Genomic DNA, 21,904 nt, shown 5'->3' with positions numbered 1-21,904 from the left:
GCAGTGAATCTCAGGGAAAGGGGATATAAAAGGTCTCTGGATCTCAGTCGATCCAGTACAGTCAATCAGTTCAATCCACAGATCTATTCCATACTACTCATTCAAATCCTTCCTCTTCAATCACTCTTCTATACCACACCAATACCAACTAAATCTACCTACCAATTAAATCGCCATCACAATGCGTTTCACCATCCTGAGCACATCTCTCCTCCTCACCTCGGCCCTGGCTGCTCCCAATCCCCAGGACGACTCCGGAAACTCCATTGGCGACATCGTCTCTGCCGCTCAGGGAGTCGCTAAGACTGCCGCCAACAACGGCGAGGACTTTGCCTCTAATGTTGTCGACTCTGCCACCTCCATCGCCTCTGAGGCTCGCACCGCCGGCGGTGCTGAGGCCAGCTCTATCACTTCCAAGGCTGGCGACATCGCCTCCAACGCCCAGTCGTGGGCTACCTCCGTCGCCTCCGACGCTCGCAGCAGGGCGTCTGATGCTCGCGACAGTGCCTCCTCCCGCTGGAGCGAGGTCACCCAGCTGACTACTCTCACTGGCACCAACGGCCAGGTCAGCACCTCCACCATGACTACTTCCTCCGCTGCCAACACTGGTGCTGCCGCCTCGACCTCTGCCGGTGCCAGCTCTTCCACCTCCGAGGGCGCCGGTGTCGCTCAGGCCACCCCTGTCTCTCTGGGCTATGGCGTCGCCGGTGTTGCCGGTATGCTCGGTGTGATGGCTGTGCTGTAAACGGGTCATTGTAATGCGTTCATGAAGGAGCCCGGACGGTTTCAAAGTCAGATCCAAAAGATTAATATTGTTCATGTGTATAATTTTGTATGAGATAGCGATACCTAGATTGTTCTTGTTTTATGTACAGTGACAAGCATTTTGCAATGAGACACCTCATACGATGATATGTGAGCTCACCCTGTAAATGAACCGCGCAGCTTACGGGGGATCCTAAGCAGCCCGCTCTTTCTCGGGGGTGATCGTCGCCTCGCCAGCCGGACTGTCCGTGGCGTCGATCGTCATCTTCGGGCCTGTGTACCATTTTCGTGCGAACAAGAAGTAATACGTCATGCAGGCTACCCACACGAACCCGTTGATGACGATCGTATAGTTCATATCCTGCGCTACATCGATCGACTCCAATTAGCAATCTGCGATGCAAGGAGTGACTAGGGCGAGTGAACTTACGGTCCGGATTTGGCCCCGTGGACGGAAACATCGACAACAGCAGCCCAAACGCCAGCCATAAGACAGCAACGATAGCGATCGGCCGACTGAATCGCCCAGTGTAGAACTCGCCCGGAGTGAACCGCTGATTTCCCCAAATGAGCCGGCACAAGATGGGCGTGCCCCAGGCGACATAGTTGCTCGCAACGAAGAGCGAAAACAGTGCATTCGCCGCGACAGAGTTGATCAGGCAGAGCAAGCCGAATACGATACAGACTGCTACAAGCCCTACGATCGCTCGCACTGGTTGGTAGCGGATGCGCTTGCTGACGTGCCGGAAGAAGCCGGAAAAGGGGAGGGCACCATCACGGGAGAATGCCCATGCTTGGCGGGAGGCGGCGACGATCTGAAGCTGTTAGAGCCATCGAATTGTTTGAGATTGGGAGGTTGTTTGGAGTAGATGGCGTACCAGACTCAGGCCGATGAGGAATTGGATGACGATCAGGACGCCCATGAATCCAAGGGCGCCTTTCTTCCCCAGGGCGTCGAAATAAATCTAACTTTGTGAGTATCTGACGGCGCTCGACAGTCTGGGGGGGATATATACCTGGGCCATGGGTTGCTTGAACACAGTGTTCGCAGTGGCACTGACATCCGGGTTCATTGTCGCCGCGATTATAGATAGCACGAGGAAACCCAGCACGCAAGCTGACCCCGCGGAGTAGATGATACCCAGGGGGACGGCCTTGGCGGCATGCAGGGCTTCCTCACTCATGTGTACGCACGAGTCGAAGAATCCGATCGACCAGATTGGCGCCAGGAACGCGAGGATAAAAGCCCATCCGGTTGGCCAAGTGGTGAGGTTATCGACGTGGCCATACACGTACGCCCCGGAATTCAGAGACTCGCCACGGGAGACCCTACCGACAGGAAGGGCGACGACGGTGGCGATGATAATCGCGGCGTTGATATAGATACAAAATGTCTGGATCTTCGGCATGATCGGGCCGGTAAAGATGCCGCAAACCGCGTGGACGATGATGAATCCGACATAGACACCGTAAATGGTGCCGTTGGAAGGGGAGTATTGGCCATCGCGAGTGATCGAGACACAGGACAGAAGCATCAGGGAGAGAGTATCTGGAACGAGACGCATGTTAGCATGGACTGCGACGGGAGTGGACACTGGGAGCGCCTACAGTCGACTGAACACATGCCACCAATCAACCCCAGAGTGTTGCTATATCCGACCAAGAAACTCAGCGCGTTCTTGTACCGTTCACCCGCGAAATAATGTGTCCACCAGTAGAGTCCTCCGGCAGTGGGCATCCCCGATGCCATATCGGCCTGTCGCGGTCAATATCGCAGTATGCGATCGGCGGGACAATATGACGGCGCTCCTTACCATGGCCAGACCAACAAAGAAAATGAGGATACTCGCAGTGAACCAACCCTATGGAGAGGGAAATCATCAGCAGAGAGCTACAGGAACGACTGGAATCCGGTTAGGCTTACCCAAACCATACCTGCAGGGCCCGCCGGCAGGGAGAAGGCAATAGTCGATGCGATCGATGGGACCAGGCCCATGATACTAAACGCGACAGCGAAGATCTGTACAGTAGAGTACTGACGACGGAGTTCCTGTTTGTAGCCCATTTTCGCTACATCGCGGCCCATCAGCGACTTCACTCACTGCCATGTAGAATAGCTTTCACCTACCCAGCAGCTGCATATCGCCGGGATCGGCCAGTCCGGCCTCCTCGGCAGCCATATTGGCCTCCACGGCCGTAGGGGTGTCTGTCTTCGCCATGATCTCCGGTCCTGCAATCGAGACCAGCAGCGGCGAGCAAACCAGGAGAGAAGACGATTATCCTTAAAAGACAAGCTGGAGGTGTCTCGGAGCGCCCGTGGGGTCAATGGGCCTAGCTGCTCTTTAAAACGGACAGACTCTGGCGCGCCGACGCCAAGGCACGATCGCGCACTAAATAGGCTGGACTCATGGAAAGCACGAAGTTAATGCGAAGTTAAACGGGTGCCAGTCCTCCAAGTGGCTAATCAGAACGCATTCCAAGGACGTGCTATCGAGCGGCAGGGCGCTCAGACATGCAGAATGTTGACCAACTTAGCAGGGATAGACATTTGCTTGTAGCAGGCTGCAAAAAAAAAGAATCTTCCCCTGAAATCGCGCATGCGAGTGAAAACCACAGGCTTCATTTGCGCGTGCAGTAGTAGAGATATTGGGGCGATTAGGCCGGCCAATATGAATGGTTCAATCGATGGATGGATTGAATTATCTCCACATGGAGCCGGCCGTGGGTCGTGTCGATCCTGCACGGAGAGGGGGGTCGGTCTCGATCCATCGTGGAAATTGTCCCATGGGAATAGCTAAGATCGTGACGGAGAGGATACTATCAGGAGCGACGCGACAATGGCGTTCTCTGCAGAAACTGATCCAGATCGGCCGAGCCAGGGGGTCGGCGTCTGCACCACTGGCACCGACTGGCGGTCTAACTGATTGTTGCAGTTGCATTTCCATGTTAATTAGGCTCGGACTGCGTTCACCCTTATTAGGTACAACTTAAGTTCAGATGAGCGACGGTGGAACGATTCTTGTTTCTTCGGCCGTAAATCAGGACGTCGGAAGATGCCGAACGGTAGCTTAAGAATAACACGTCTATTGGATTCCCGAATGTCTACGTATTCCATCTCTACTCATAGATAGTCACTGGAAATAATTCAGTAGGAGGGTTCGGAGATACGCACGCCACTAATAGATGGTTATTGCATGATCCCCCATGGACGATCAAAATTGGCTTCAGCATCATGTGACCCTGACAGAAGGGAATCATTGTACAAGGAATTTGAAAAGAGTAGTCCGAGTGAAACATTGTCGACATGACGCTCTCGACAACGGTAGTTGCATACTGTATACATTGAACTACACCCAACATCTGATACGGCAATCTGCTTCCGGTCCAGTGACGGACTGAATTATTACTGCGTATATATTTACAGCTATTGTGGTGAGTGACCATGAACTTGACCCGGAAATAATATGTGGAGCATGGGCGTGGATGCCATCAGGCAAAGGGGGGACATAACACTTTAGAAGAAAGTAAAGGAGCTCAATATTCCGCAAACGCGAATTGGTTCATTCCACTAACGAGCATAAGACTCTTTGCCCTGGTCTTAGCTCGGGGTCTTTCCGTCTTGTCCTGTGGGTCATTAAAGTGCGAAAAATTCCGCAATCTCTAATTGTATTTGCTTCAAGACGACCATTGAATAATACAAAAGCTCCTTTGTACCTTGGTCGTTTATCCTCAAAAAATTTATCTTTATTTTTAATGATAATGAGGACAATTTTGCCGGGACATGGGCGATTTCTCAAGCTGCTGAAACAACATGACGCTCATCAATAGCTATACCGGGAAGACATCACGGAGGTCTCATAAGAAGTCCCGTCTAGGATGCAGAAACTGCAAAAACCGCAAAATCAAGGTTTGTCTTGGCTAGCATCCTGTTATAAGCTGTCAGCTAATGGAAAAAGTGCGATGAACTAAAACCCTCATGCATGAACTGCTTGCGGCACTCGGTTCGTTGTGAATACGCATCTGATCTACTGGGTGAACGCCATTCATCATCAAAACCAGAAGAGGCTATTGTGGCTGAACCAGAGACAAACAATGCATTTGACTTCATTTCTGCATCTTCGATGGACTTTCAACTCCCAAAGCGCCGTCGCAGACGAGATGATGCCACCCAACAGAAATGTGAACGTTCATCGACTCCAAGGCAATCATCAGCTCTCGCCCATAAACCATTCCAATTCACAGCAACTGATATGGCGCTATTCCACCACTTTATGAGTTGCTCTGAACTGGGGGCTGACCAAATCCAATGGCAGACCCGAATGACACGGTGGGGGTTTCAACACCATTACTTACTTCATCTGTTCCTTGCCCTATCTGGATTCCACTTAGCACGCAACCTGCACAGATATGTGCAGATGCAGCAGATATTGGGCCAAGATGCTGATTGTATTGCCGAAGCAGAGAGACACTACGAGATAGCCATTCGGGAAATCGCGTCCGCAGTGCCTCAAATCTGTGGTGATAATGGACAAATTCTCTACACAGGCGCTGTTTTCATATTTATCTGTTCTTTAGCGAGAGGACCCACACCGGGCGAATATCTCGCCTTCAGGGACGATGGAGATGCAGGCTATCTCTCGCTGTTTATAGGAGTTCGTTCGATCCTGGAGATATGTAGTAACGTTTTGTCTCTGGATGTTTCCTCCTCCCATGTTGGAAGTGTCCAAGCCGTGGACACCTACTCTGAGGATGATTTGCATCAACAATCTATCTCAGCGGCAACAGAAGGCGGAGCGTCTGGATATTGCCCCTTGGAGCAGTTGTACTCGCTATTAAACGGCACATATCCACCAGAAAATTCCACCTACCTCGACTACTACCGTGTCCTGGACAGACTCGTACAGATACACGAAGCCGTACGTCCAGAGGCTGCTTTACGGAAGGGGACTGATCCCTTTCCGCATGTATTCGGCTGGCTGTATACCCTTCCGGATAGCTTTCTCCATAATTTGCAGCACAGACAGCAGCTCGCTTTGACATTTTTTGCCTTCTTCGTTGTCTTATTGAAATATATGGATGCTGCTTGGTTCATCCGTGGTTGGCCAGAGCATATCATGACTGGTATTTGGGGAAATCTTGATGACTATCATAAGCAGTTTGTGGGGTGGCCAATGGAGAAATTGACTTGAGTTGGTATGATCAGTCAAGAAGATTGATAATTCATACAATCCTGATATCTAGAAAATTATCACACTCCAAAGAGGCTCAAAAGCGGGTCGTAGACCTCCAATTATAGGCCAGAAACGTGTCTGGGATTGTTTCCAGTATACCAATATGGGAATGCACTGCAAATGAAGAAGGCCGCCAGGCAACTTGTGAAATTATAATCTGTGGCGGGTGTAGATCAACGAATGATAGCGAATGACAGTGATTAGAAGAATGGAAGACGAGCAAGGCAGAGAACGATTCGCAGGGATTTTCCGATTATGTTACATCAAAGACAAAAGGAAGTGTAAAAGAGGGATGTGTAACGGGGCAGGGGCCTATTTCAGGTCTCTCGACTTACTGCAGAGCACCGGGTCAAGGGTAAGCCATCTGAGGCGTAGGCTGATACCCTGTAAGTTCTGGCCTGGTTCTCAACTCGACCTCCTTCTCGTCTTGTATAATTGCACAGCATCCACACCAAAAAGTTGTACAGCAATCCCCGCAGCAGCTACCTTCAATGCCGAATCTGTCTCGCATTTCACCTCGCCTGATTGTTTGGATTATCCACTGGCTGCCGAACATTCCTAGAAAAGCGAAAAGTGTGCACTTTGCAGGAACAACATATTAGTGGCAGTGAAGGTTCGGGTTCCTATGAACACTCACGTCAAAATTGAAGTAACGAAAGTCCTTCAGCATCGGGTCTCTAAGTCGGGCTTGTGTCTTGCCGAACGTTAAGCAAGGAAGACAGCAACTGGTAAAACCTAACGACCAGCTCGGTCAATTCTGATTCTCTCCAAGTTTTGCTCTATTGACTTACATAGTGACCCAGGAGAGAAACAACCGCAGAGGGAGTAGTTGTAGTCGCTGTTCTGGGTCATGTCTTTGGAACGGTCGGTGCTGGCTTGTTGGTAGCTTGGGGGCCCAGACGGCCATGCTTGGTAGACTGCTTGCTGCGCATTTCCCATTGCTGGATATTTCCGTGTTACAGCTCGAAACCCGAGAAGCTATATTCATGCCCTTCTTTGAATAGAAGGACATGGAAAAGAGCGTTTAAATAATCGGGATTCGTGGGTAGCTGGGGGATGCAGAAACAGAATTTTCATTCTCGTGGACCAACATAGTGGAGATATTTAACTTCACTTTTCCTTTTTCCTTTCTACCAATCCATCGATTATCATATTTATGACCGGAATGATGCTAATTGTATTTCCTAAAAAGGAAGTTCGCATCCGTATGCTAACGGGGTCCACTTTTCGCATGATCATTCCCCGCTGCCTATGTCCGTGGGTCGGGGCCGAATATGTATCCGAAGGCAGAAATCAGTTATTGCTACTGCGGGTGGCCTGAATCCATTAGACCCGGGGCTCTGTCTTGCTCTCATGACGATTATGCAAAGTGTTCTGCACTCAGAGTTGGGCCAAGTTGCTTAGTGGAAGGGGAGAAAAAATAAAGGTATTTCAAGTATTTTGTTTATCACTATACCTTTTTTACTCCGAAACCATATCCTACAGCCAGGCATAGAAGGCCCCCCTACCCTAACCCTGAACCAGCCCATAATCAAACACAGCGGAAGCTATCGACGAGCAAGGCATTTCCTCCAATGTATTTAGCTTGGGTAGGATATGGGCACAAGATACGAGCCTGCTGTTCCCCATTTGACCCCGTAATTGCCACCGGCAGCACCTCTGGGGCGGTATTATTCTCAACCCAGAGTTTCAAGGCATCGAACACTGTTGTTGGCTGCCCACCTTTACCTCCAGAGCAATGGGCCAAACCAGGAGATTCAAAAAATCGGTAGAAGTCGAGAATGTCTGGAAAGATATCTTGTACAGATTCGTAATAAAGCTCGGTACCCTTGGTGGGAATCGCCTCATCAGCCTATATGCACACAATCTGGTTTAGTGAATCCTTCTCTAGGTCATTGTTTCTTGGGCAGTGAAACGAACCATTCCATGATAGGTAATCAGTTTTCCTCCTGCATCACGAAACTCCGTCAAGTCAGGATCTGCCGCGTCCATGATATCGCTATATTGCTGGATTGCCTGATGGAAGAGCTCGAAATACTCTTCCGAGCTCAATGTAGCAGGGTTAAAGCTTGCGTTCTTCGCAATGAACAGGCTGAACCACGAGTCGGTGTCCGTGCTGTTCTGCCCCGGTACTTTTCCGAACTGGCTGATATCGGAGCCAGGGTTCACTCCATACCACAAGTGATCACCTTGTTTGGATTTAGGGCCTGACCATGCGGCATCAGCAACAATTGCGGCACCAGGGCTGACGGGGATAGTTCTATTGATGGAACTGCAGGCAAAAGTCTTGTTTATGGATGAATATGGGCTGTAATCACACGCCGTCATATTTGAAATGATCCCATCCGCGATGCCGTCTATAGGATCACACTTGGCGACTGCCTCCTCTGTCAAGAAATTCAGCTCGCAGGCCAAAGGGTCCACATTATGCCAAGTCTTCATCAATATGGGATAATACAAGGCGGACGTCAGCCTAGTCCAAGATTGAGCGGGTGCTGATGCTGCAATCCCGTTGTATGCGGTCGGGTAACGCTGAGCTAGCATAAGGCCTTGCCGGCCTCCTTGCGAACAGCCACTCCAATATGAGTAGTCCGGGTCCCGTCCGTAGAAGCTGCGGACTAGGCTCTTTCCGATCAATGCCTGATCATTTAACGAGCGAGATCCGAGATTGTGCATCGCAATCAGGTCGACATTTCCGGGGCTTTTCAGCGCCCATGAGTTGGGAATGACAGCGTCCCCTAGTCCTGCATCGGTGGTGGTTGTGGCATAACCCTCGCCAATAGCCCCTCCCATAAAAAAGCTGGACAGCACAAAGCGCCCAGCTTGCCATCCTCCCCCCCCAGTAGCTTGTAGTCGGCCGTTCCACTCCTGAGGTAACCAGGTTTCAACAGTGATATGGTCATCATACCCAGGGTGAGTGTAGGTAACGGTTATGTTGCAGAATTGCGTGTCTTGGACGTCAACGTTTCCGTGATTGTAATTAAAAATGGCCGGCACGTCCAGAGTAAAGTTGCTTATCCACGAGGCTGATAAAGAAAGTATCTCAGCACCATAGACCACTGGTGTCTGGATAACAGATGGCGAACAAGCCGTTATGCTCATACTCAGGGTTTGGGTCGGGCGTGGAAAGTAGAGTAAATGACGATTTCTCTAACAGTACATGTAAAAGGTGGACATCGTAGGCTGGTATAAATATCCATGTCCTTCATAAACCCTGGTGTTTCCTGGAAAATACGAGTGCGACTTTCTGTTCCTGTAATGTATTTGGTTGTTATCATTGCTCGTGTATGGACTCTACCGGCTAGTGGAGATCTCGGTGACTGTCCGAGCGCCGATCAAATATTTCCGGCAACTCGTGTTCGGTGCGCCGAACACCATCCATATACCTGATGACCTCGCATTACCTGGCCGCTTATTGGAATTAAGGGGACGTGGATAATCATGCGTCAACCTAGAAAGTTGTGAGATATTAGGGGAAACTTCTGCACAATGAAACAAACCTCCAATGAACAGTTAATAAATCCCAGGAACATCTGTTTCCAGTCAACCCTGAGTTCAAAGATATCTCAAGCACCTGTCTGAAGTGTATATTCTCGATCTTATCGACATATCTCCTTATAAATGGCCTATAACTAAGACTAAGTAGAGTTGAGAAGTTTCGGTACATAGACCAAAAAGGACCATAAAGCCAAAGTTTCAACTCCCCACCGCCAAATAAATTCTGGTATCGTATACATATGAACGCTAGATTATGTTGCAATTGTTCCGTGACAGTAACGTTCAATATCCGATCTTATAAGACCTGTACCGCTTTACAGAGACGGGTCAAATGCTATAGAGACAATTATACCTGGTTCTGAGCAGAAGCATTATATGCTGGATGCTGTTCAGAAGTCACAGCGGGAGCGCTTGTGTCGACACCATTATGTGCTCCATTGGTCACATTCACGTTGCGGCGTCCACCCGTGGGAGAAGGGGGACGATCAAGTGTCGTGGTATCAGAAAATGCCCGAGAGGGCCGGTGCATAGACGAATCCCATGATCCTGGACCCATTTTGGCTTCCCACTCGTTGAAATCCTGGCCGGGGTTCACAGTGTGGTATTCGAACAGCGACAACAAACCGAAGAATCCACAAGCCAGCAGGGAGCCGAGTAGAGGGCCAACCCAGTAAATCCAGTGGTATCCCGGGAAGCTCCTGTTGATCACATCAGGACCTAGCGACCGAGCTGGGTTGAGGGATCCGCCAGTGTAGTAATCACCTGGGAATGCGTTAGTTGACTGTTCCCTCTTCTGTCAGGGAATTAACTATACTCACCAATCATTTCAGTTACGAAGAATACCAATCCAATTCCGACAGGAGCGAGGAAGGTCGACTTGTGTTTGACGACAGCTAGCATGATCACGACGAAGACCAACTGAGCTGTGAGGAAAACCTCAATAAAGAGACCCTGAGAGATGGAGGCGCCGCCTCCCAAACGGGTCGTGACGTTCAAGTCACCGGGGAATAGTGCACTAACGACACCAGCCGAGGCGATACCTCCAACAATTTGAGCAGCAAAGACGAGAACTCCGCGGATTGGCGACATGCCGCCGACTAAGCACAGTGCCAAAGTTACCTAACCAATCAGTATGGGATAATGATATTCGACTTTATAGTCCCAAACCAGTAACATACCGAAGGATTGAACAATCCACCCGTCACACGATAGAACGCCCAGACGTTGACCATGAGGGAAAATCCGAATGACAAGGAAGAATAAAGCAAGTTCATGGTATTCGGTGGAGCGCCCTCCACAGGCTTCGGCGTGTTGGAGACCTGGGTTCCGGCAAATGAGAAGAACAAGAAGAGAAAGGTACCAACAAACTCTCCCACAACCGCAATCAGATTGTTACGCCAGGTGTCTTGCAGATGCAGCATGGGGAGCTGCCTCCGCGTGGAGTTGACCACACGCTGAGACCCAGGATCGCCTCGGCGTTGCAACCAGCTCGGCTTGGCCACCATGATGGAAAGATCTAAGTCGATTTCACTTCAAGCCGCGCTAGTGGAAAACAAGGGAATGGATGTTGTAGAATGCCTCGGGCCGTACTTTCCAAGTTGGCGGTGGGCAATTCTTATAGATGTAGGAAGTGGTGGCACAAGGGTTTTGGCCGTCAACGTCATGACTTTCTAAACAGTGGTGTCAAGGACACTCTGACAAAACGGAATAGGAATCAATACCTTCGAAAATAGGAATAGGCTTTGAAAACCTCTTCCCCTACCAGAGAAGTTACGACGAGAGAGCGTCCCATGGTTCTGGCGGACTGGTGTAGCATAGGAACTGTACAGAACCTCTGTTCAATAGAAGTTAGAGCCTACTAGCGGTCTGGACCGCTGGGAGGAGTGCGCAATCAGGGTTTCGAGAGAGAACAGTCGGATATATTAGGGATCTTTCCTTGATCTGCTTGTACAATGATCCTTGAAAATTATGTCGTATCCACATGGCGGCGATCGATTTTTCAGCAACACCATCCCGGCACATCACGAAAGACACAAACACCAATCCATCATCTATTACCAGATAAAGATTCCTCTACCTGTCTTCCCCGCTATTAATCCACTGCAAACCCACCATAACCACCGCAGGCACCCTACGGCAGGATGACTCAGCAGGGTCGTGATCTCATGGACCCTAAACAGCGCATCCAGTTCTGCATCTCTTCTCATTGGGGTGGACAATGGGCTAACGCATCGCAGACCCTTCATTACCATTACCAAATTGTCATTCGATGGGGCTGTGTACGTGTTCCATTCGTTCCTAAACAATCCGCGTCGTTGTTCGGGCTTTGGTCGGACCCTCCGATGGGCTGATTCAGCCATCGGCGGCCGTTCGGTCGATTTTGGCATTTCCCTCACCAGTATTTTCTCTTCCGGGGTGGTGTATCTACCCCTCTTGTTCCTCTCTGGAGGTTGTACAACCCCCCATATCGACTTTCTCCTACTCGTCACCGATAACATCAGCTGGGGATTGGAGCGTCCATGAGCCTCATGAACAGAGCTGTTGATATTGTCGCTACGGCTGAATCATCCGACCAATGACAGGGACGACATTGTGAATACCTACTCCGGAGTATGCCTCCGCGGAGATGTCATCGTGCGATAGAAAAAAAATTCACCAGCGGCCGTCTATCGGATATTCTATGCCGTTCGGCTCTGGAATAGTGTGAAAACTTCTTATACCATGCCACCAGAGAATTGTCACCGTTCGCGGGCCCGTTGTCTTGGATATAAATACCATGACGTGGACAGGACGTGAACGGAGGTCCTTCATTTATTTTTTTGCTCTCCTTAAATCAGATCTATCAACTCCGCAACTTACATAGATTCCTATTTCTATTCCTCCTTGAATATATCTTCTATACATATCAACACTCCCACAGAATTGGCCATGTCTCTATCCCCGGAGCAAATCCAGATCATCAAGGCCACTGTGCCTGTGCTCCAGGAGCATGGTGCCACCATCACCACCGTGTTCTACAAGAATATGTTGGCTGCTCATCCAGAGCTCAACGCCGTCTTCAACACGTCGAACCAGATCAATGGTCACCAGCCTCGTGCCCTGGCGGGTGCACTGTTTGCCTATGCTTCCAACATCGACAATTTGGGCGCTCTAGGTCCCGCAGTGGAGCTGATTTGCCATAAGCACGCCTCGCTCTACATTCAACCCGAGCAGTACAAGATCGTTGGCAAATTCCTTCTGGAAGCCATGGGGGAGGTATTAGGAGACGCCCTTACTCCCGAGATCCACGATGCCTGGGCTACTGCCTACTGGATGCTAGCCAACTTGATGATCCAGCGCGAAGGTGACCTGTACAAGCAAGCTGATGGCTGGACGGACTTCCGCGATTTCCGCATCTCCAAGAAGGTTCCCGAATCGTCGGAGATCACTTCGTTCTACCTTGAGCCTGTCGACGGCAAGCCGCTGCCCAAGTTCCAGCCTGGGCAATATATCTCGGTCCAGGTTTTCGTTCCCGGACTGAACTATCCCCAGACACGCCAATACTCGCTTAGTGATGCTCCCCGGTCAGAATATTACCGTATCAGTGTCCGCAAAGAACTGGGTCTGAACCCTGCCGAGCCCGACTCCAAAAGCCACCCCGGATACGTTTCCAACATTCTCCACGATGCCATCAACCAAGGTGACCAGATCAAGGTCTCGCACCCCTTCGGGGACTTCTACAACAAGGAGCCTGAGAGCTCTCGTCCTGTCGTTCTACTTGCCGCTGGTGTCGGTCTTACTCCTCTGCTGTCTATGCTTAACACCATTGTCTCCACTCCGTCTGCTTCTGCCGGTCGCAAGATCCATTTCATACACGGTGCTCGCACGGCCGGTGCGCGTGCGTTCCGTGACCATGTTCAGTCACTGAAGGAGAAGCTCCCTGGACTTCAGGCAACCTACTTCACCAGTAAGCCTACCGCTGAAGAGATGCAAGGCAAGGACTACGACTTTGCCGGTCGCATCGATCTGTCCAAGCTGGATGACAAGGATCTGTACTTCGACGAGCCCACAGCTGAATACTATGTCTGTGGTCCCGACAGCTTTATGGCCGACATCAAACGTGCGCTGGTCGCCAAGGGTGTGAGCGCTGACCGCATCAAGATGGAGCTGTTCGGCACTGGCGGTGTGCCTGCTTAGCTGGCTGGCGTCTATTTGAACAGGTCATTTTCTTTCTGATTATTTTTTTTGCTACCTCTGGCAAATCGTTTCTCTTTTATTTACATAATCGCCGCTCATGAATTATGATCTGGTATTGGGCTCGTGCATGCTTCATACATTATACCACACTAGTTAGATATCTACAACTCCTATCTTCCAGTATATAATTACATGCCCAATTGGATCGATCGATCGCCGAGCATTATTGAGTATGATCAACGATCGCCAGATCTGTCGGCATGAACCGTGGTTCGCAGTGGACTCTTGCTACCAGGAGTATGCCGTCCAAGTTCAGATCCATCTGTCACTTGCCGGATGTAACCCCGTATACTACAGATAATGTTTCCTTCCAATGGCTCGGCCCGTGGAACCATATATTAATACGAAAGAGTTCCGTCCCGATGACGGTTTCCTGATCATGGACTTGGTGGTTCGTGTCACCAGACAATAACTTGTGCTACAGACGGAATGTAACCAAGATGCTTCCGGAAAGGAAATCGAATATTCCACCTAGATGTCATTCATCTCATATCAATTGACCTGAAGATCCCCTGATCGAGTCAAATGGAAACTCTTCTACTACATCGACTGAAACAAGCCCAATGATGCTAAGTCCTCCAAATGATAGAATATGGTACAGCAACGTCCGAGAACGATAAGGACATGGAGGCGCTATTCGAAGACACGCATCTACGCGTCATACGCCAAGATGTATCTTCCATCCTCATACTCGGTCACAGTATACCACTCCTTGCTAATCTCATTGTAGCTTAGATCCTCATTGCCGGCCATGAACCATCCCTCATGGAATTCGGAGCCGCTTCCGGGGCTCCAGGTGAACAAGTCCCCTGAGTTGGGCACGTTCCCGTTGCTACGCGAGACGTAGAACTTGTCGTTGTACGAAAAGCCGCCCTGCATGCGCTCGAAATCCACACAGTACGCGAAAGTAGCGGCACATACTCCATCCGCATCGGTCTTCAACTTGCCTGTCTCCGTATCTACCGGGTACTTGGTGAATCGGATGGGATCCTCACCGGAGTCACGGACGAACTCGCCAATAAGCATAGTGTTGTCGCTGCGATCCAGGGCGATCCACGAGAAGCGGAATTCGGAGTCAGATCCGGGGACCCATTTGTAGGTCCTGCCATCATCAGCAACCTGCATCACCAAAGCGCACACGTAGAAACTATGACCCACCTGATCTGAGGAAGCACATATCGGTAGCCTGCAGCGGAGTAGCTACCATCACTGCCCTTGCCGACAGTATCCGCAATCTCATCCATCTCCCAGATATTCGTCATGTCAAAGACCCGGATGCCACCCAGCGTGTCAACCACATACAGGAAGTTGCCGTACCAGGAGATGCCACCCGCGTGGACGTCCACCGAGGTGAAGTCGTCGTCCGCGCTGGGCTCAACCAGGAACACATGTCGGTAAGCTTTTCCGTCGCGGTCGACGAAGCTGATCCGTACGTTCGTGTCGTCTTCGTCGTGCCAACTGACGAGCCACAAACTCCGGTCCTCCCATTTCCCTGACGCGTCGGCATCCCAGGACCCAGAGATACCCTGTGGCACCCACTTGGATGTCGCGAAGTCTCCCGAATTCCAGGCCCACGCTTCCTTCGGGTTCCCGTCCCCGACGGGCGGCGAGCCTTCGGACAGATCACGGTTGGCGGAGTCGAGAACCTGGGTAACCGAGACGTTCTTGCCCGCCGAACTGAAGATCTCGGAGAGTGGAGCGAGGTAGGAGATATCCTCCGATTCTTGGAGAGTGAAGTCGGAGCCGGTTAAAGGGCCGTTGCCGGAGCAGAGCCGCGGGTCTGCTGCTTGGGCGAGGCCGAGGAGTGGGACGATCGCGAAAAGAGGATGCATTTTGGGCAATTTACGTCTCCAAATAGCTGTTTCTCCTCGGTCAGGGCAGGCTACAGGCATTTCTGGTGATTTATACTTGGGCCGATCGACTTGCGGATTTCTCCATTTCTGCATAAATATAGATAGAGTGGCCTAAACGGTATGTGATCAACTCGATACGAAGATCGCCAGGACGCCGAGACTGTATTTATTGACAGCTTCAACTGGAACAGGAGAGAAGGTGCGAACATCACTGCTCGTGATAATGGAGCCTCTCCTTGGTTCGTATTCTAGATCCCGGTATAGTAATAAGTTCAATTGCCAAGATCCCCGGATCGTAGATTTCCTTGGCGAGACTCGTATTGCTGGAATGAAAATGCTTTAATTGGTATCCTCCGGGAGAATACGAGAAGGTATTGCAGATCCTGCCTTACAATGCGATTGTCAGGGGAAGTCCCATAGGGCTGGAGCTGTGTGCTTTGGCGTTGAACGTCCCGGAGGAGGCTGAGAGTCAAGATGCAAGCCCTAGCTTAAACTGTGTGTCGTGTGCCCTCCTGCCCTATGATGCACGAGAGCCAATGCTATCTTCTGCTCAGATATCAGAAACCTACCTTTGCATGTGCGCGAACATGATGTTGGTCGAAAAGTTCACCAACATTTACGTCCTTTGTCCGCTAGTGCTTAGTTTTGAAGCCCAATATGAAGCCCTTAAACTACAGTGCTAAGCATCTGTCTATATCTTTCGATCGCAGTCCACATTAATATTAATAATCAGCCAGCGACGCATTAATTTGTCAGCCGAGTCACAGATCATCACCCACGGAATATATAGCATAGCCCTTCATCGGGTTCTTCGAGAGCGCAGGCAATCCCTTGGTCAATAAACTAAACAATCCACCAAAGGCAACAGAAAATGACCAAAATCGGGATCTTTCCCGCAGCAGGCGGCCTCGGAACGAGCATCCTCAACCACCTCCTCAAGCTCGCTCCAGTGTCAGATCTGATGCTCATTGCCCGCAAACCAGAAAACCTGGCCGAGCTCAGCCGCGCAGGAGCAACTGTCAGATATGCAGATTACGACGAGCCAGCCTCGCTACGTCGTGCATTCGACGACGTGGACGTATTGATGTTAATCTCGTACCCCTCGTTCGAAATCCAGTACCGAGTCGAGGTCAGCCCCACCTCATTTAATCCAAGAACCTGGTATAGAGACAAGATAAAGAGGGACTAATACCGCTAACGCAGGCCCACCGCAACGCCATCGACGCCGCCCGCCACAGCGGCGTCAAGCACATCTTCTACTCGTCCCTTGCGTTCGCCGGCGACCATGGCCAGACGAGCGTCGCCCATGTGATGGGAGCCCATCTAGCAACAGAGAAGTATCTGGCAGAACAAAGCGCGGATAGTAGTTTCAGCTACACAGCAGTTCGGGAGGGTCTCTATTCTGAGTCGTTCCCGATCTACACGGCATGGTTTGATCTGCAACACCCCGCAGATGAGATCACCATTCCGCACTCTGGTGCAGGGCCGGGGGTCACCTGGGCGAAGAGAGACGAGTTGGGCGAGGCGACGGCGAAGCTTGTCGCGTTGTATGCGACGAGCCCACATACCTTCCCCTATACTAACCGCGTGCTGCTGTTGTCAGGACCACGCGAAGTGTCTCTGACTGAGACCGTGGAGGTGTTAGCTCGTGCCGTGGGGAAATCGGTGCGCCTTCGTCAGATCTCAGAGGACGAGTATGCGGCGCTGCCACAGAATGGTAAGAAACATTGGTATCATGGCATTGACCTATCCCGGGAGTGGGCGACTGCTTGGGAAGCTATTCGCCGCGGAGAGACGGCGGTTGTGTCTCCGCTTCTGGGTGAGATTCTGGGTAGGGAACCTGAAGATTATGAAGCCACGATCCGAGCATTGGTAAGAGGCGTACACGAATAGAAGGGAGAGTGTATCTTGAGACATAGTCTGAATATCAAGTGTTATAGTTACCTGACGTCCTGTATTTTGCTAACTACGGCGTACTTGCAAACACCCATTGCCCTTGGGGTACATTTCTATAGAGAATTTCGAGCTGCATTAACTACCTCAGAGCGGATATAATATCATCCGGTGAGGATAATCGGATAGGGACCACACTGTGGTAGACGCGGCAACTGACAATAGCGTGACCGATGTTAATTTACCGAATCCTGCGCATCGGCTGCTTATCTGAACCTTGGATCCGGGGAAGGTGAAGTCCCACTGATGGTCAGAGCTCCAGGGCGGTCCTACTACACTGCACATAGGCTACTGTACTGTTTGCGTGCTTGCTAGGATACAGACAATTGAGTATATTCGGAGAATACAAGCCTTCCAGTTCAGCCCTGCTGCTCGTGGGCAAGTTTTCGAGTCTCGTAGCTGACCAACGTGATGCACCCAGCCGACGGCTCGAGCCAGGAGCAAATCTAGAGTGGTTGCAGAGGTCTCCACTTGTTTCTAGGCGTGAATAAAAATAAATTTCGGATAATTATGCACGCCATACGTACCCGGAAGAAAATTGTACGAGGAAGGGAGGGGGGATAAACAATGTAACAGATGGAGGCAGTTGAAGCGCATGTCAGGAGACAGGCAGTTGACAATAAGCTGTGCCAAATAACCGATAGGGCTGATTCATTCCTATCGATGTATCGTCCGGATGAGTCAGTGTCACGATACCCGATCTCTGCATCGAATGTTCTTGTCTCCTGCTCTCATTACTACCATGTCTATGAGAGAAGAGCGATAATTGGTAGAGACAGTCATCGCCGCCGTCGCAACCGATTCCACGTACGTGCAGTCATGGGACACTCGCTCGATATATCGGGGACTCCCGCTATCTTCGGTTGTCTAGATATCACGATTACCAGAATAGGCTCACGGAGAAGACAGATCTCTTCAAGATACCGGATCACACCACTGGTGGCATCGTTAGAGACCCTGGGAGTCCGGTATCCGGGCCGGCCTGCAGACAAATTTGACCTAACTTGACGAGGTTATTTCTCCAGATGTGGGCTCCATCTGTCCACTCAACGTCAGGCAATTAGTGAAACACATAGTTAGCATGTACGTCTGTCGTAAGAAATGACCCTGTTAGTCAGCGGCGTCTCCCTATGCAGGCAAATCTGCCTTCCCGATCGCGTGTCTAGTTGCTCTTTCAACAGCTCGGGTGTCCCGCACGGAGAATGGCATCCGCCTGCTGAACCGACGAAAATCAACAGGGTGGACTGGGGTGATGTTTGCATGGCCCAGCATTGCTGCCACATATTCGCAGGTCTACGCCGTACGTTCCGGTATCACCAGTTCGGTCACGAGTCAGGAAGCAGGAATTGCAATCCCGATAGCATTCTTGGAGGGAATTTTTCTCTGTATTTTGTTTGGAAGAGGCCCCATTATGGAGATGATCCACTACGGCACAACCGACCCGTAACTGGTCTGTGTGTTAATCACTCAGCTTTAAAGGGTTTAGTCGAGAGCAATAATTCTACGAAGTACAGAGTACGTGGTTATGAGAATAACGTTTGGAGGTGGAGCTGAATATTGATCCAAAGGTGAAAAGTACGAAGTGCCTTGGGTTGTTGATATATGTATGGTGACTGGAGAGGATGGCAGGTATAACAGGGGATATTGCAGAATCAGAATCATATTCGACAAGGTCAATTAAGAGCAGGATTTTACTCATCACATGCGACGATCAGCCCGATGGAAAATACAGCATCCAACCATGAACATAACAAGAATCCATCTATACCCCGTAGACGTCTCAACGGGGCAATAACTTCACCATAAACCCCCCTTCTGACGTTTCGCAGCTTATGGATAAAATAATATCCGCCAGCCTCGACGTTCTTTTTGTGTTTTGGAACATCCGGCCGACGAGAGAGTCGGCCCCGAGACTCGGCCGGACCACTTGGCGTCTGACGCCTCCCGTTTTCCTCATCATCTCAACGGTTGCGCATCAATCCAGCGGGCTCCACCGATCCCGTCCCTCCACGCTGGTACTGCCTCCCTGGCAATGTGCCAGAACTTCCGCGTACTGTCACTGGATACAGCACGTTTGACGTCGGACCCGGCCGAGTCTGGATGCTTGCGATCCGGCTGGGGTGATCTCGGTTACGCTTCACCGGACTGGATGTTTGCTCCATCGCCCGGGAAGATGGATTATTTTCTCCCCCTATACTGGCCCAGGCAGGGTTTATTGCTGCTACAATTTAGCGCCCGTTCAGTCTTTTCCTCGATATATTAAGCCATTACATCATCCCTCGGCTGGCTCACTCGGCCTCCCTGCCAGCGGCATAAGACATTGTCCGTTATAAAACCGTCGAATGAGCGCGATTAAGATTTAAACCATCCTCAGATCCACGGTTCTGTTTAGAAAGCTTTGACCTGTACCTACTTATCGTCTATATTCTGTTCTGTCATCTCGCCTCGCTCAACTTGCCACTGGCCCCATCCTAAAACCCCTTCCCTCTGTCTATCTCCATATCCAGCTGCTTCTGCATCGCTTCCATACCATCGGCTCTTGATCATGGCATATCCAAGACAGGATTCCATGGCATTTGACTACATGCATAGTCCGACTCATCGTCCGGTGGATTCTTTCGCAGCACCAAAGGGCCCAGACCCTTTATCGGGCAATTGGAACTATGACAGCGCAATTGATCTTTTCTCGCTGAATACGAACATGATGCCCGATCCATTTGCACTGGACGTCCCCAACGACTTCGCGAAGATTGACCCGAAGGAATTCCCTGTGGACTTCTTTGCGCCACCACCTGAATTCAGCGGCTTCACCATTTCGAACCACTCGGGCGAGGATGTCGCTTCGTCTGGATCCATCACATCCGTTAGTTGACTACGCGATCATTGTATATACAACAGGCCGTGTCTAATATGTCTACAACAGGATCTGGAAAGTGATGACCAGTCTTGGTCCCCTACATACAATTCGACGACAGACATGTCTGCAGGCAGCGTACTCCCGGAGAAGTCGACATCTCGCCGCAACACAGACACCCATATCCTGCAGAAGCCACAAGAACGATACAAGCGTTGGTCCTCCAGTCCGGAGATTGTTCCCCAGGAGTATGATCCCCAAGCAGTGTTGCCGCCGGCCGCCGAGTCGTCCGTTCCAGCCAGCGACGGCAACCGCAAAATGACTCGCAGTATTTCTGATGCATCAAACGCCAGCACGGGCCAGACTGCCGCGTGTGGGCGCAATGCGGCCAAGCGTGCAGCCCACAATATCATCGAAAAGCGGTACCGAACCAACATGAACGCTAAGTTTGTTGCTTTGGAGAAGGCCATATCTGGCGGAGTCCAGAAGCCCACCAAAGGCGGCTCCGCGTCATTGAAGAAGTCAGAGATCCTGACCAATGCTATTGCCCACATGCAGGATTTGCAGGAACAGAACAAGGCTCTGCGCAAAGAAATCGATATGCTGAGACAAAACCTGATGCCGGGTGGCGGGATGTGGCGGCCACCGAGGGCGTAAACGACTTCTCCAGACCCTCTCTCATCCTCTTATTTCCCCCCACCTCTCTTTCTTTTGTGACGACCGTTATGCATGTACACTACAGTTTGATAAACAGCGGGTTCAGGACTCTCCTATCGTGATGTGGATTGGTCGGCGAAAGGTGTATTTTGGCTGGGATACCCAAAAGTTAATTACAATTCTTGGATCATAATCTCGTCTGTCACCTCGAAGAATAATTCCGAGCCCGTTACCCCGCAGTTATGTGGAACTAAACTCCTACCGCTCGTCATTATTGCCACATGCAAGGACATGTCCGGACCTACGGAGTCTCTTGTGTAAGGGCATTTCACGTGTGCCGAAAACTAACGGCGGATCTGGAACAGTCTAGACCGGAGATGATCGTCAGGCCCAGGGATCACTGACTGCCTTGTGCCCGGACGACAATGGGTTGTTGCTCGTTGATTTCCGTGTTTCTGGAGGAGTTATTCAGCCACTCCTTCTACCAGATATTTTCTGTCTAAGCGTATCAAAGGAGATGTAGTAATTGGTCGTTTCTATCGTCACAACATAGACGCGCCGGTCGGATTTTACTTCCTTTATTTCCCTTTATTTTTCCGCCCTCCAGCTGGGCCCTTGGTGACTTATCCTCAGCTATGGATGGAAAGTAGTTATATAAAATACATTGGTCTAGGGTAATGCTCCTTATACCTTGGTAAGTTCTCCTCTCCTGGTTGCCGATGGTTGGTTGGTGTTATACTATGACCTTCCGAGCTGGAGTACCTGTTCAAACGCAAGTTTCCCTCCAACTGATAACTCTCGGGAATATAAGCGAGGCTGCAGCCATTGTTTTCCTGTAATGTGCGTCAAGAAGGTAT

The 21,904-nt window shown here is 50.6% G+C and overlaps 10 protein-coding genes across 10 annotated transcripts; 4 read left to right on the top strand and 6 right to left on the bottom strand.

The window, feature by feature from the left end:
- Positions 1 to 72: 72 nt before the first annotated feature.
- On the bottom strand, positions 73 to 912 carry BDV59DRAFT_185738 (uncharacterized protein). The gene has a single exon (XM_073690909.1). The coding sequence runs from the start codon at positions 818 to 820 to the stop codon at positions 155 to 157; it is 666 nt and encodes a 221-aa protein (XP_073544689.1). The 5' UTR covers positions 821 to 912; the 3' UTR covers positions 73 to 154.
- Positions 852 to 3,211, bottom strand: BDV59DRAFT_102940 (putative GABA permease (Uga4)). Its single transcript, XM_073686461.1, has 8 exons — positions 2,894 to 3,211; positions 2,690 to 2,835; positions 2,580 to 2,627; positions 2,374 to 2,521; positions 1,782 to 2,314; positions 1,644 to 1,730; positions 1,196 to 1,580; positions 852 to 1,131 (listed from the first exon to the last, which is right to left on the bottom strand). Exons 1-8 carry the CDS (start codon positions 2,982 to 2,984, stop codon positions 959 to 961), a joined length of 1,611 nt encoding a protein of 536 aa, XP_073544688.1. The 5' UTR covers positions 2,985 to 3,211; the 3' UTR covers positions 852 to 958.
- Positions 3,212 to 4,576: 1,365 nt separating this feature from the next.
- Positions 4,577 to 5,954, top strand: BDV59DRAFT_195415 (Zn(II)2Cys6 transcription factor domain-containing protein; the record flags this gene model as incomplete). Its single annotated transcript, XM_073692563.1, has 2 exons — positions 4,577 to 4,672; positions 4,722 to 5,954. 2 exons carry the CDS (start codon positions 4,577 to 4,579, stop codon positions 5,952 to 5,954), a joined length of 1,329 nt encoding a protein of 442 aa, XP_073544687.1.
- Positions 5,955 to 6,072: 118 nt separating this feature from the next.
- On the bottom strand, positions 6,073 to 7,096 carry BDV59DRAFT_185733 (PLAC8 family protein). The gene is made up of 3 exons (XM_073690908.1): positions 6,788 to 7,096; positions 6,634 to 6,731; positions 6,073 to 6,576 (listed from the first exon to the last, which is right to left on the bottom strand). The coding sequence occupies exons 1-3, from the start codon at positions 6,933 to 6,935 to the stop codon at positions 6,346 to 6,348; spliced, it is 477 nt and encodes a 158-aa protein (XP_073544686.1). The 5' UTR covers positions 6,936 to 7,096; the 3' UTR covers positions 6,073 to 6,345.
- A 431-nt stretch (positions 7,097 to 7,527) lies between these two features.
- BDV59DRAFT_195414 (putative feruloyl esterase) lies at positions 7,528 to 9,098 on the bottom strand (the record flags this gene model as incomplete). The annotated part of the gene is made up of 2 exons (XM_073692562.1): positions 7,528 to 7,848; positions 7,917 to 9,098. The coding sequence occupies 2 exons, from the start codon at positions 9,096 to 9,098 to the stop codon at positions 7,528 to 7,530; spliced, it is 1,503 nt and encodes a 500-aa protein (XP_073544685.1).
- A 742-nt stretch (positions 9,099 to 9,840) lies between these two features.
- BDV59DRAFT_204930 (aquaporin) lies at positions 9,841 to 10,999 on the bottom strand (the record flags this gene model as incomplete). Its single annotated transcript, XM_073694548.1, has 3 exons — positions 9,841 to 10,256; positions 10,313 to 10,613; positions 10,673 to 10,999. 3 exons carry the CDS (start codon positions 10,997 to 10,999, stop codon positions 9,841 to 9,843), a joined length of 1,044 nt encoding a protein of 347 aa, XP_073544684.1.
- A 1,208-nt stretch (positions 11,000 to 12,207) lies between these two features.
- Positions 12,208 to 14,200, top strand: fhpA (flavohemoprotein). The gene is made up of 3 exons (XM_073686459.1): positions 12,208 to 13,967; positions 14,028 to 14,121; positions 14,185 to 14,200. Exon 1 carries the CDS (start codon positions 12,423 to 12,425, stop codon positions 13,668 to 13,670), a length of 1,248 nt encoding a protein of 415 aa, XP_073544683.1. The 5' UTR covers positions 12,208 to 12,422; the 3' UTR covers positions 13,671 to 13,967; positions 14,028 to 14,121; positions 14,185 to 14,200.
- A 181-nt stretch (positions 14,201 to 14,381) lies between these two features.
- On the bottom strand, positions 14,382 to 15,562 carry BDV59DRAFT_195411 (uncharacterized protein; the record flags this gene model as incomplete). The annotated part of the gene is made up of 2 exons (XM_073692561.1): positions 14,382 to 14,832; positions 14,889 to 15,562. 2 exons carry the CDS (start codon positions 15,560 to 15,562, stop codon positions 14,382 to 14,384), a joined length of 1,125 nt encoding a protein of 374 aa, XP_073544682.1.
- Positions 15,563 to 16,289: 727 nt separating this feature from the next.
- Positions 16,290 to 18,057, top strand: BDV59DRAFT_102665 (NmrA-like family protein). Its single transcript, XM_073686458.1, has 2 exons — positions 16,290 to 16,712; positions 16,787 to 18,057. The coding sequence occupies exons 1-2, from the start codon at positions 16,455 to 16,457 to the stop codon at positions 17,474 to 17,476; spliced, it is 948 nt and encodes a 315-aa protein (XP_073544681.1). The 5' UTR covers positions 16,290 to 16,454; the 3' UTR covers positions 17,477 to 18,057.
- Positions 18,058 to 19,848: 1,791 nt separating this feature from the next.
- On the top strand, positions 19,849 to 21,446 carry BDV59DRAFT_102809 (uncharacterized protein). The gene is made up of 2 exons (XM_073686460.1): positions 19,849 to 20,399; positions 20,460 to 21,446. Exons 1-2 carry the CDS (start codon positions 20,082 to 20,084, stop codon positions 21,045 to 21,047), a joined length of 906 nt encoding a protein of 301 aa, XP_073544680.1. The 5' UTR covers positions 19,849 to 20,081; the 3' UTR covers positions 21,048 to 21,446.
- The last annotated feature ends 458 nt before the right edge of the window (positions 21,447 to 21,904 follow it).

The sequence above is a fragment of the Aspergillus ambiguus genome (assembly GCF_047715705.1).
Source record: "Aspergillus ambiguus strain CBS 117.58 unplaced genomic scaffold BDV59scaffold_37, whole genome shotgun sequence".
NCBI classification, from domain to species: Eukaryota; Fungi; Ascomycota; class Eurotiomycetes; order Eurotiales; family Aspergillaceae; genus Aspergillus; species Aspergillus ambiguus.
This window is presented reverse-complemented; position numbering and strand designations above follow the sequence as displayed.

Bases quoted from the DNA above. Each gene is read 5' to 3' on its own strand.
- BDV59DRAFT_102940 (XM_073686461.1), bottom strand. From the start codon at position 2,984: ATGGCGAAGACAGACACCCCTACGGCCGTGGAGGCCAATATGGCTGCC. The intron at 2,628-2,689 runs GTAAGCCTAACC...CCCTCTCCATAG, and splicing joins GCCCTGCAGGTATGGTTTGG to GGTTGGTTCACTGCGAGTAT. The intron at 1,731-1,781 runs GTATATATCCCC...TCACAAAGTTAG, and splicing joins TCAAGCAACCCATGGCCCAG to ATTTATTTCGACGCCCTGGG.
- BDV59DRAFT_185733 (XM_073690908.1), bottom strand. From the start codon at position 6,935: ATGGGAAATGCGCAGCAAGCAGTCTACCAAGCATGGCCGTCTGGGCCC. The intron at 6,732-6,787 runs GTAAGTCAATAG...GCTGGTCGTTAG, and splicing joins TTTCTCTCCTGGGTCACTAT to GTTTTACCAGTTGCTGTCTT. The intron at 6,577-6,633 runs GTGAGTGTTCAT...GTTCCTGCAAAG, and splicing joins TTCGTTACTTCAATTTTGAC to TGCACACTTTTCGCTTTTCT.
- BDV59DRAFT_102665 (XM_073686458.1), top strand. From the start codon at position 16,455: ATGACCAAAATCGGGATCTTTCCCGCAGCAGGCGGCCTCGGAACGAGC. The intron at 16,713-16,786 runs GTCAGCCCCACC...CCGCTAACGCAG, and splicing joins AAATCCAGTACCGAGTCGAG to GCCCACCGCAACGCCATCGA.
- BDV59DRAFT_185738 (XM_073690909.1), bottom strand. From the start codon at position 820: ATGAACAATATTAATCTTTTGGATCTGACTTTGAAACCGTCCGGGCTC.
- fhpA (XM_073686459.1), top strand. From the start codon at position 12,423: ATGTCTCTATCCCCGGAGCAAATCCAGATCATCAAGGCCACTGTGCCT.
- BDV59DRAFT_102809 (XM_073686460.1), top strand. From the start codon at position 20,082: ATGGCATATCCAAGACAGGATTCCATGGCATTTGACTACATGCATAGT. The intron at 20,400-20,459 runs GTTAGTTGACTA...TGTCTACAACAG, and splicing joins CGTCTGGATCCATCACATCC to GATCTGGAAAGTGATGACCA.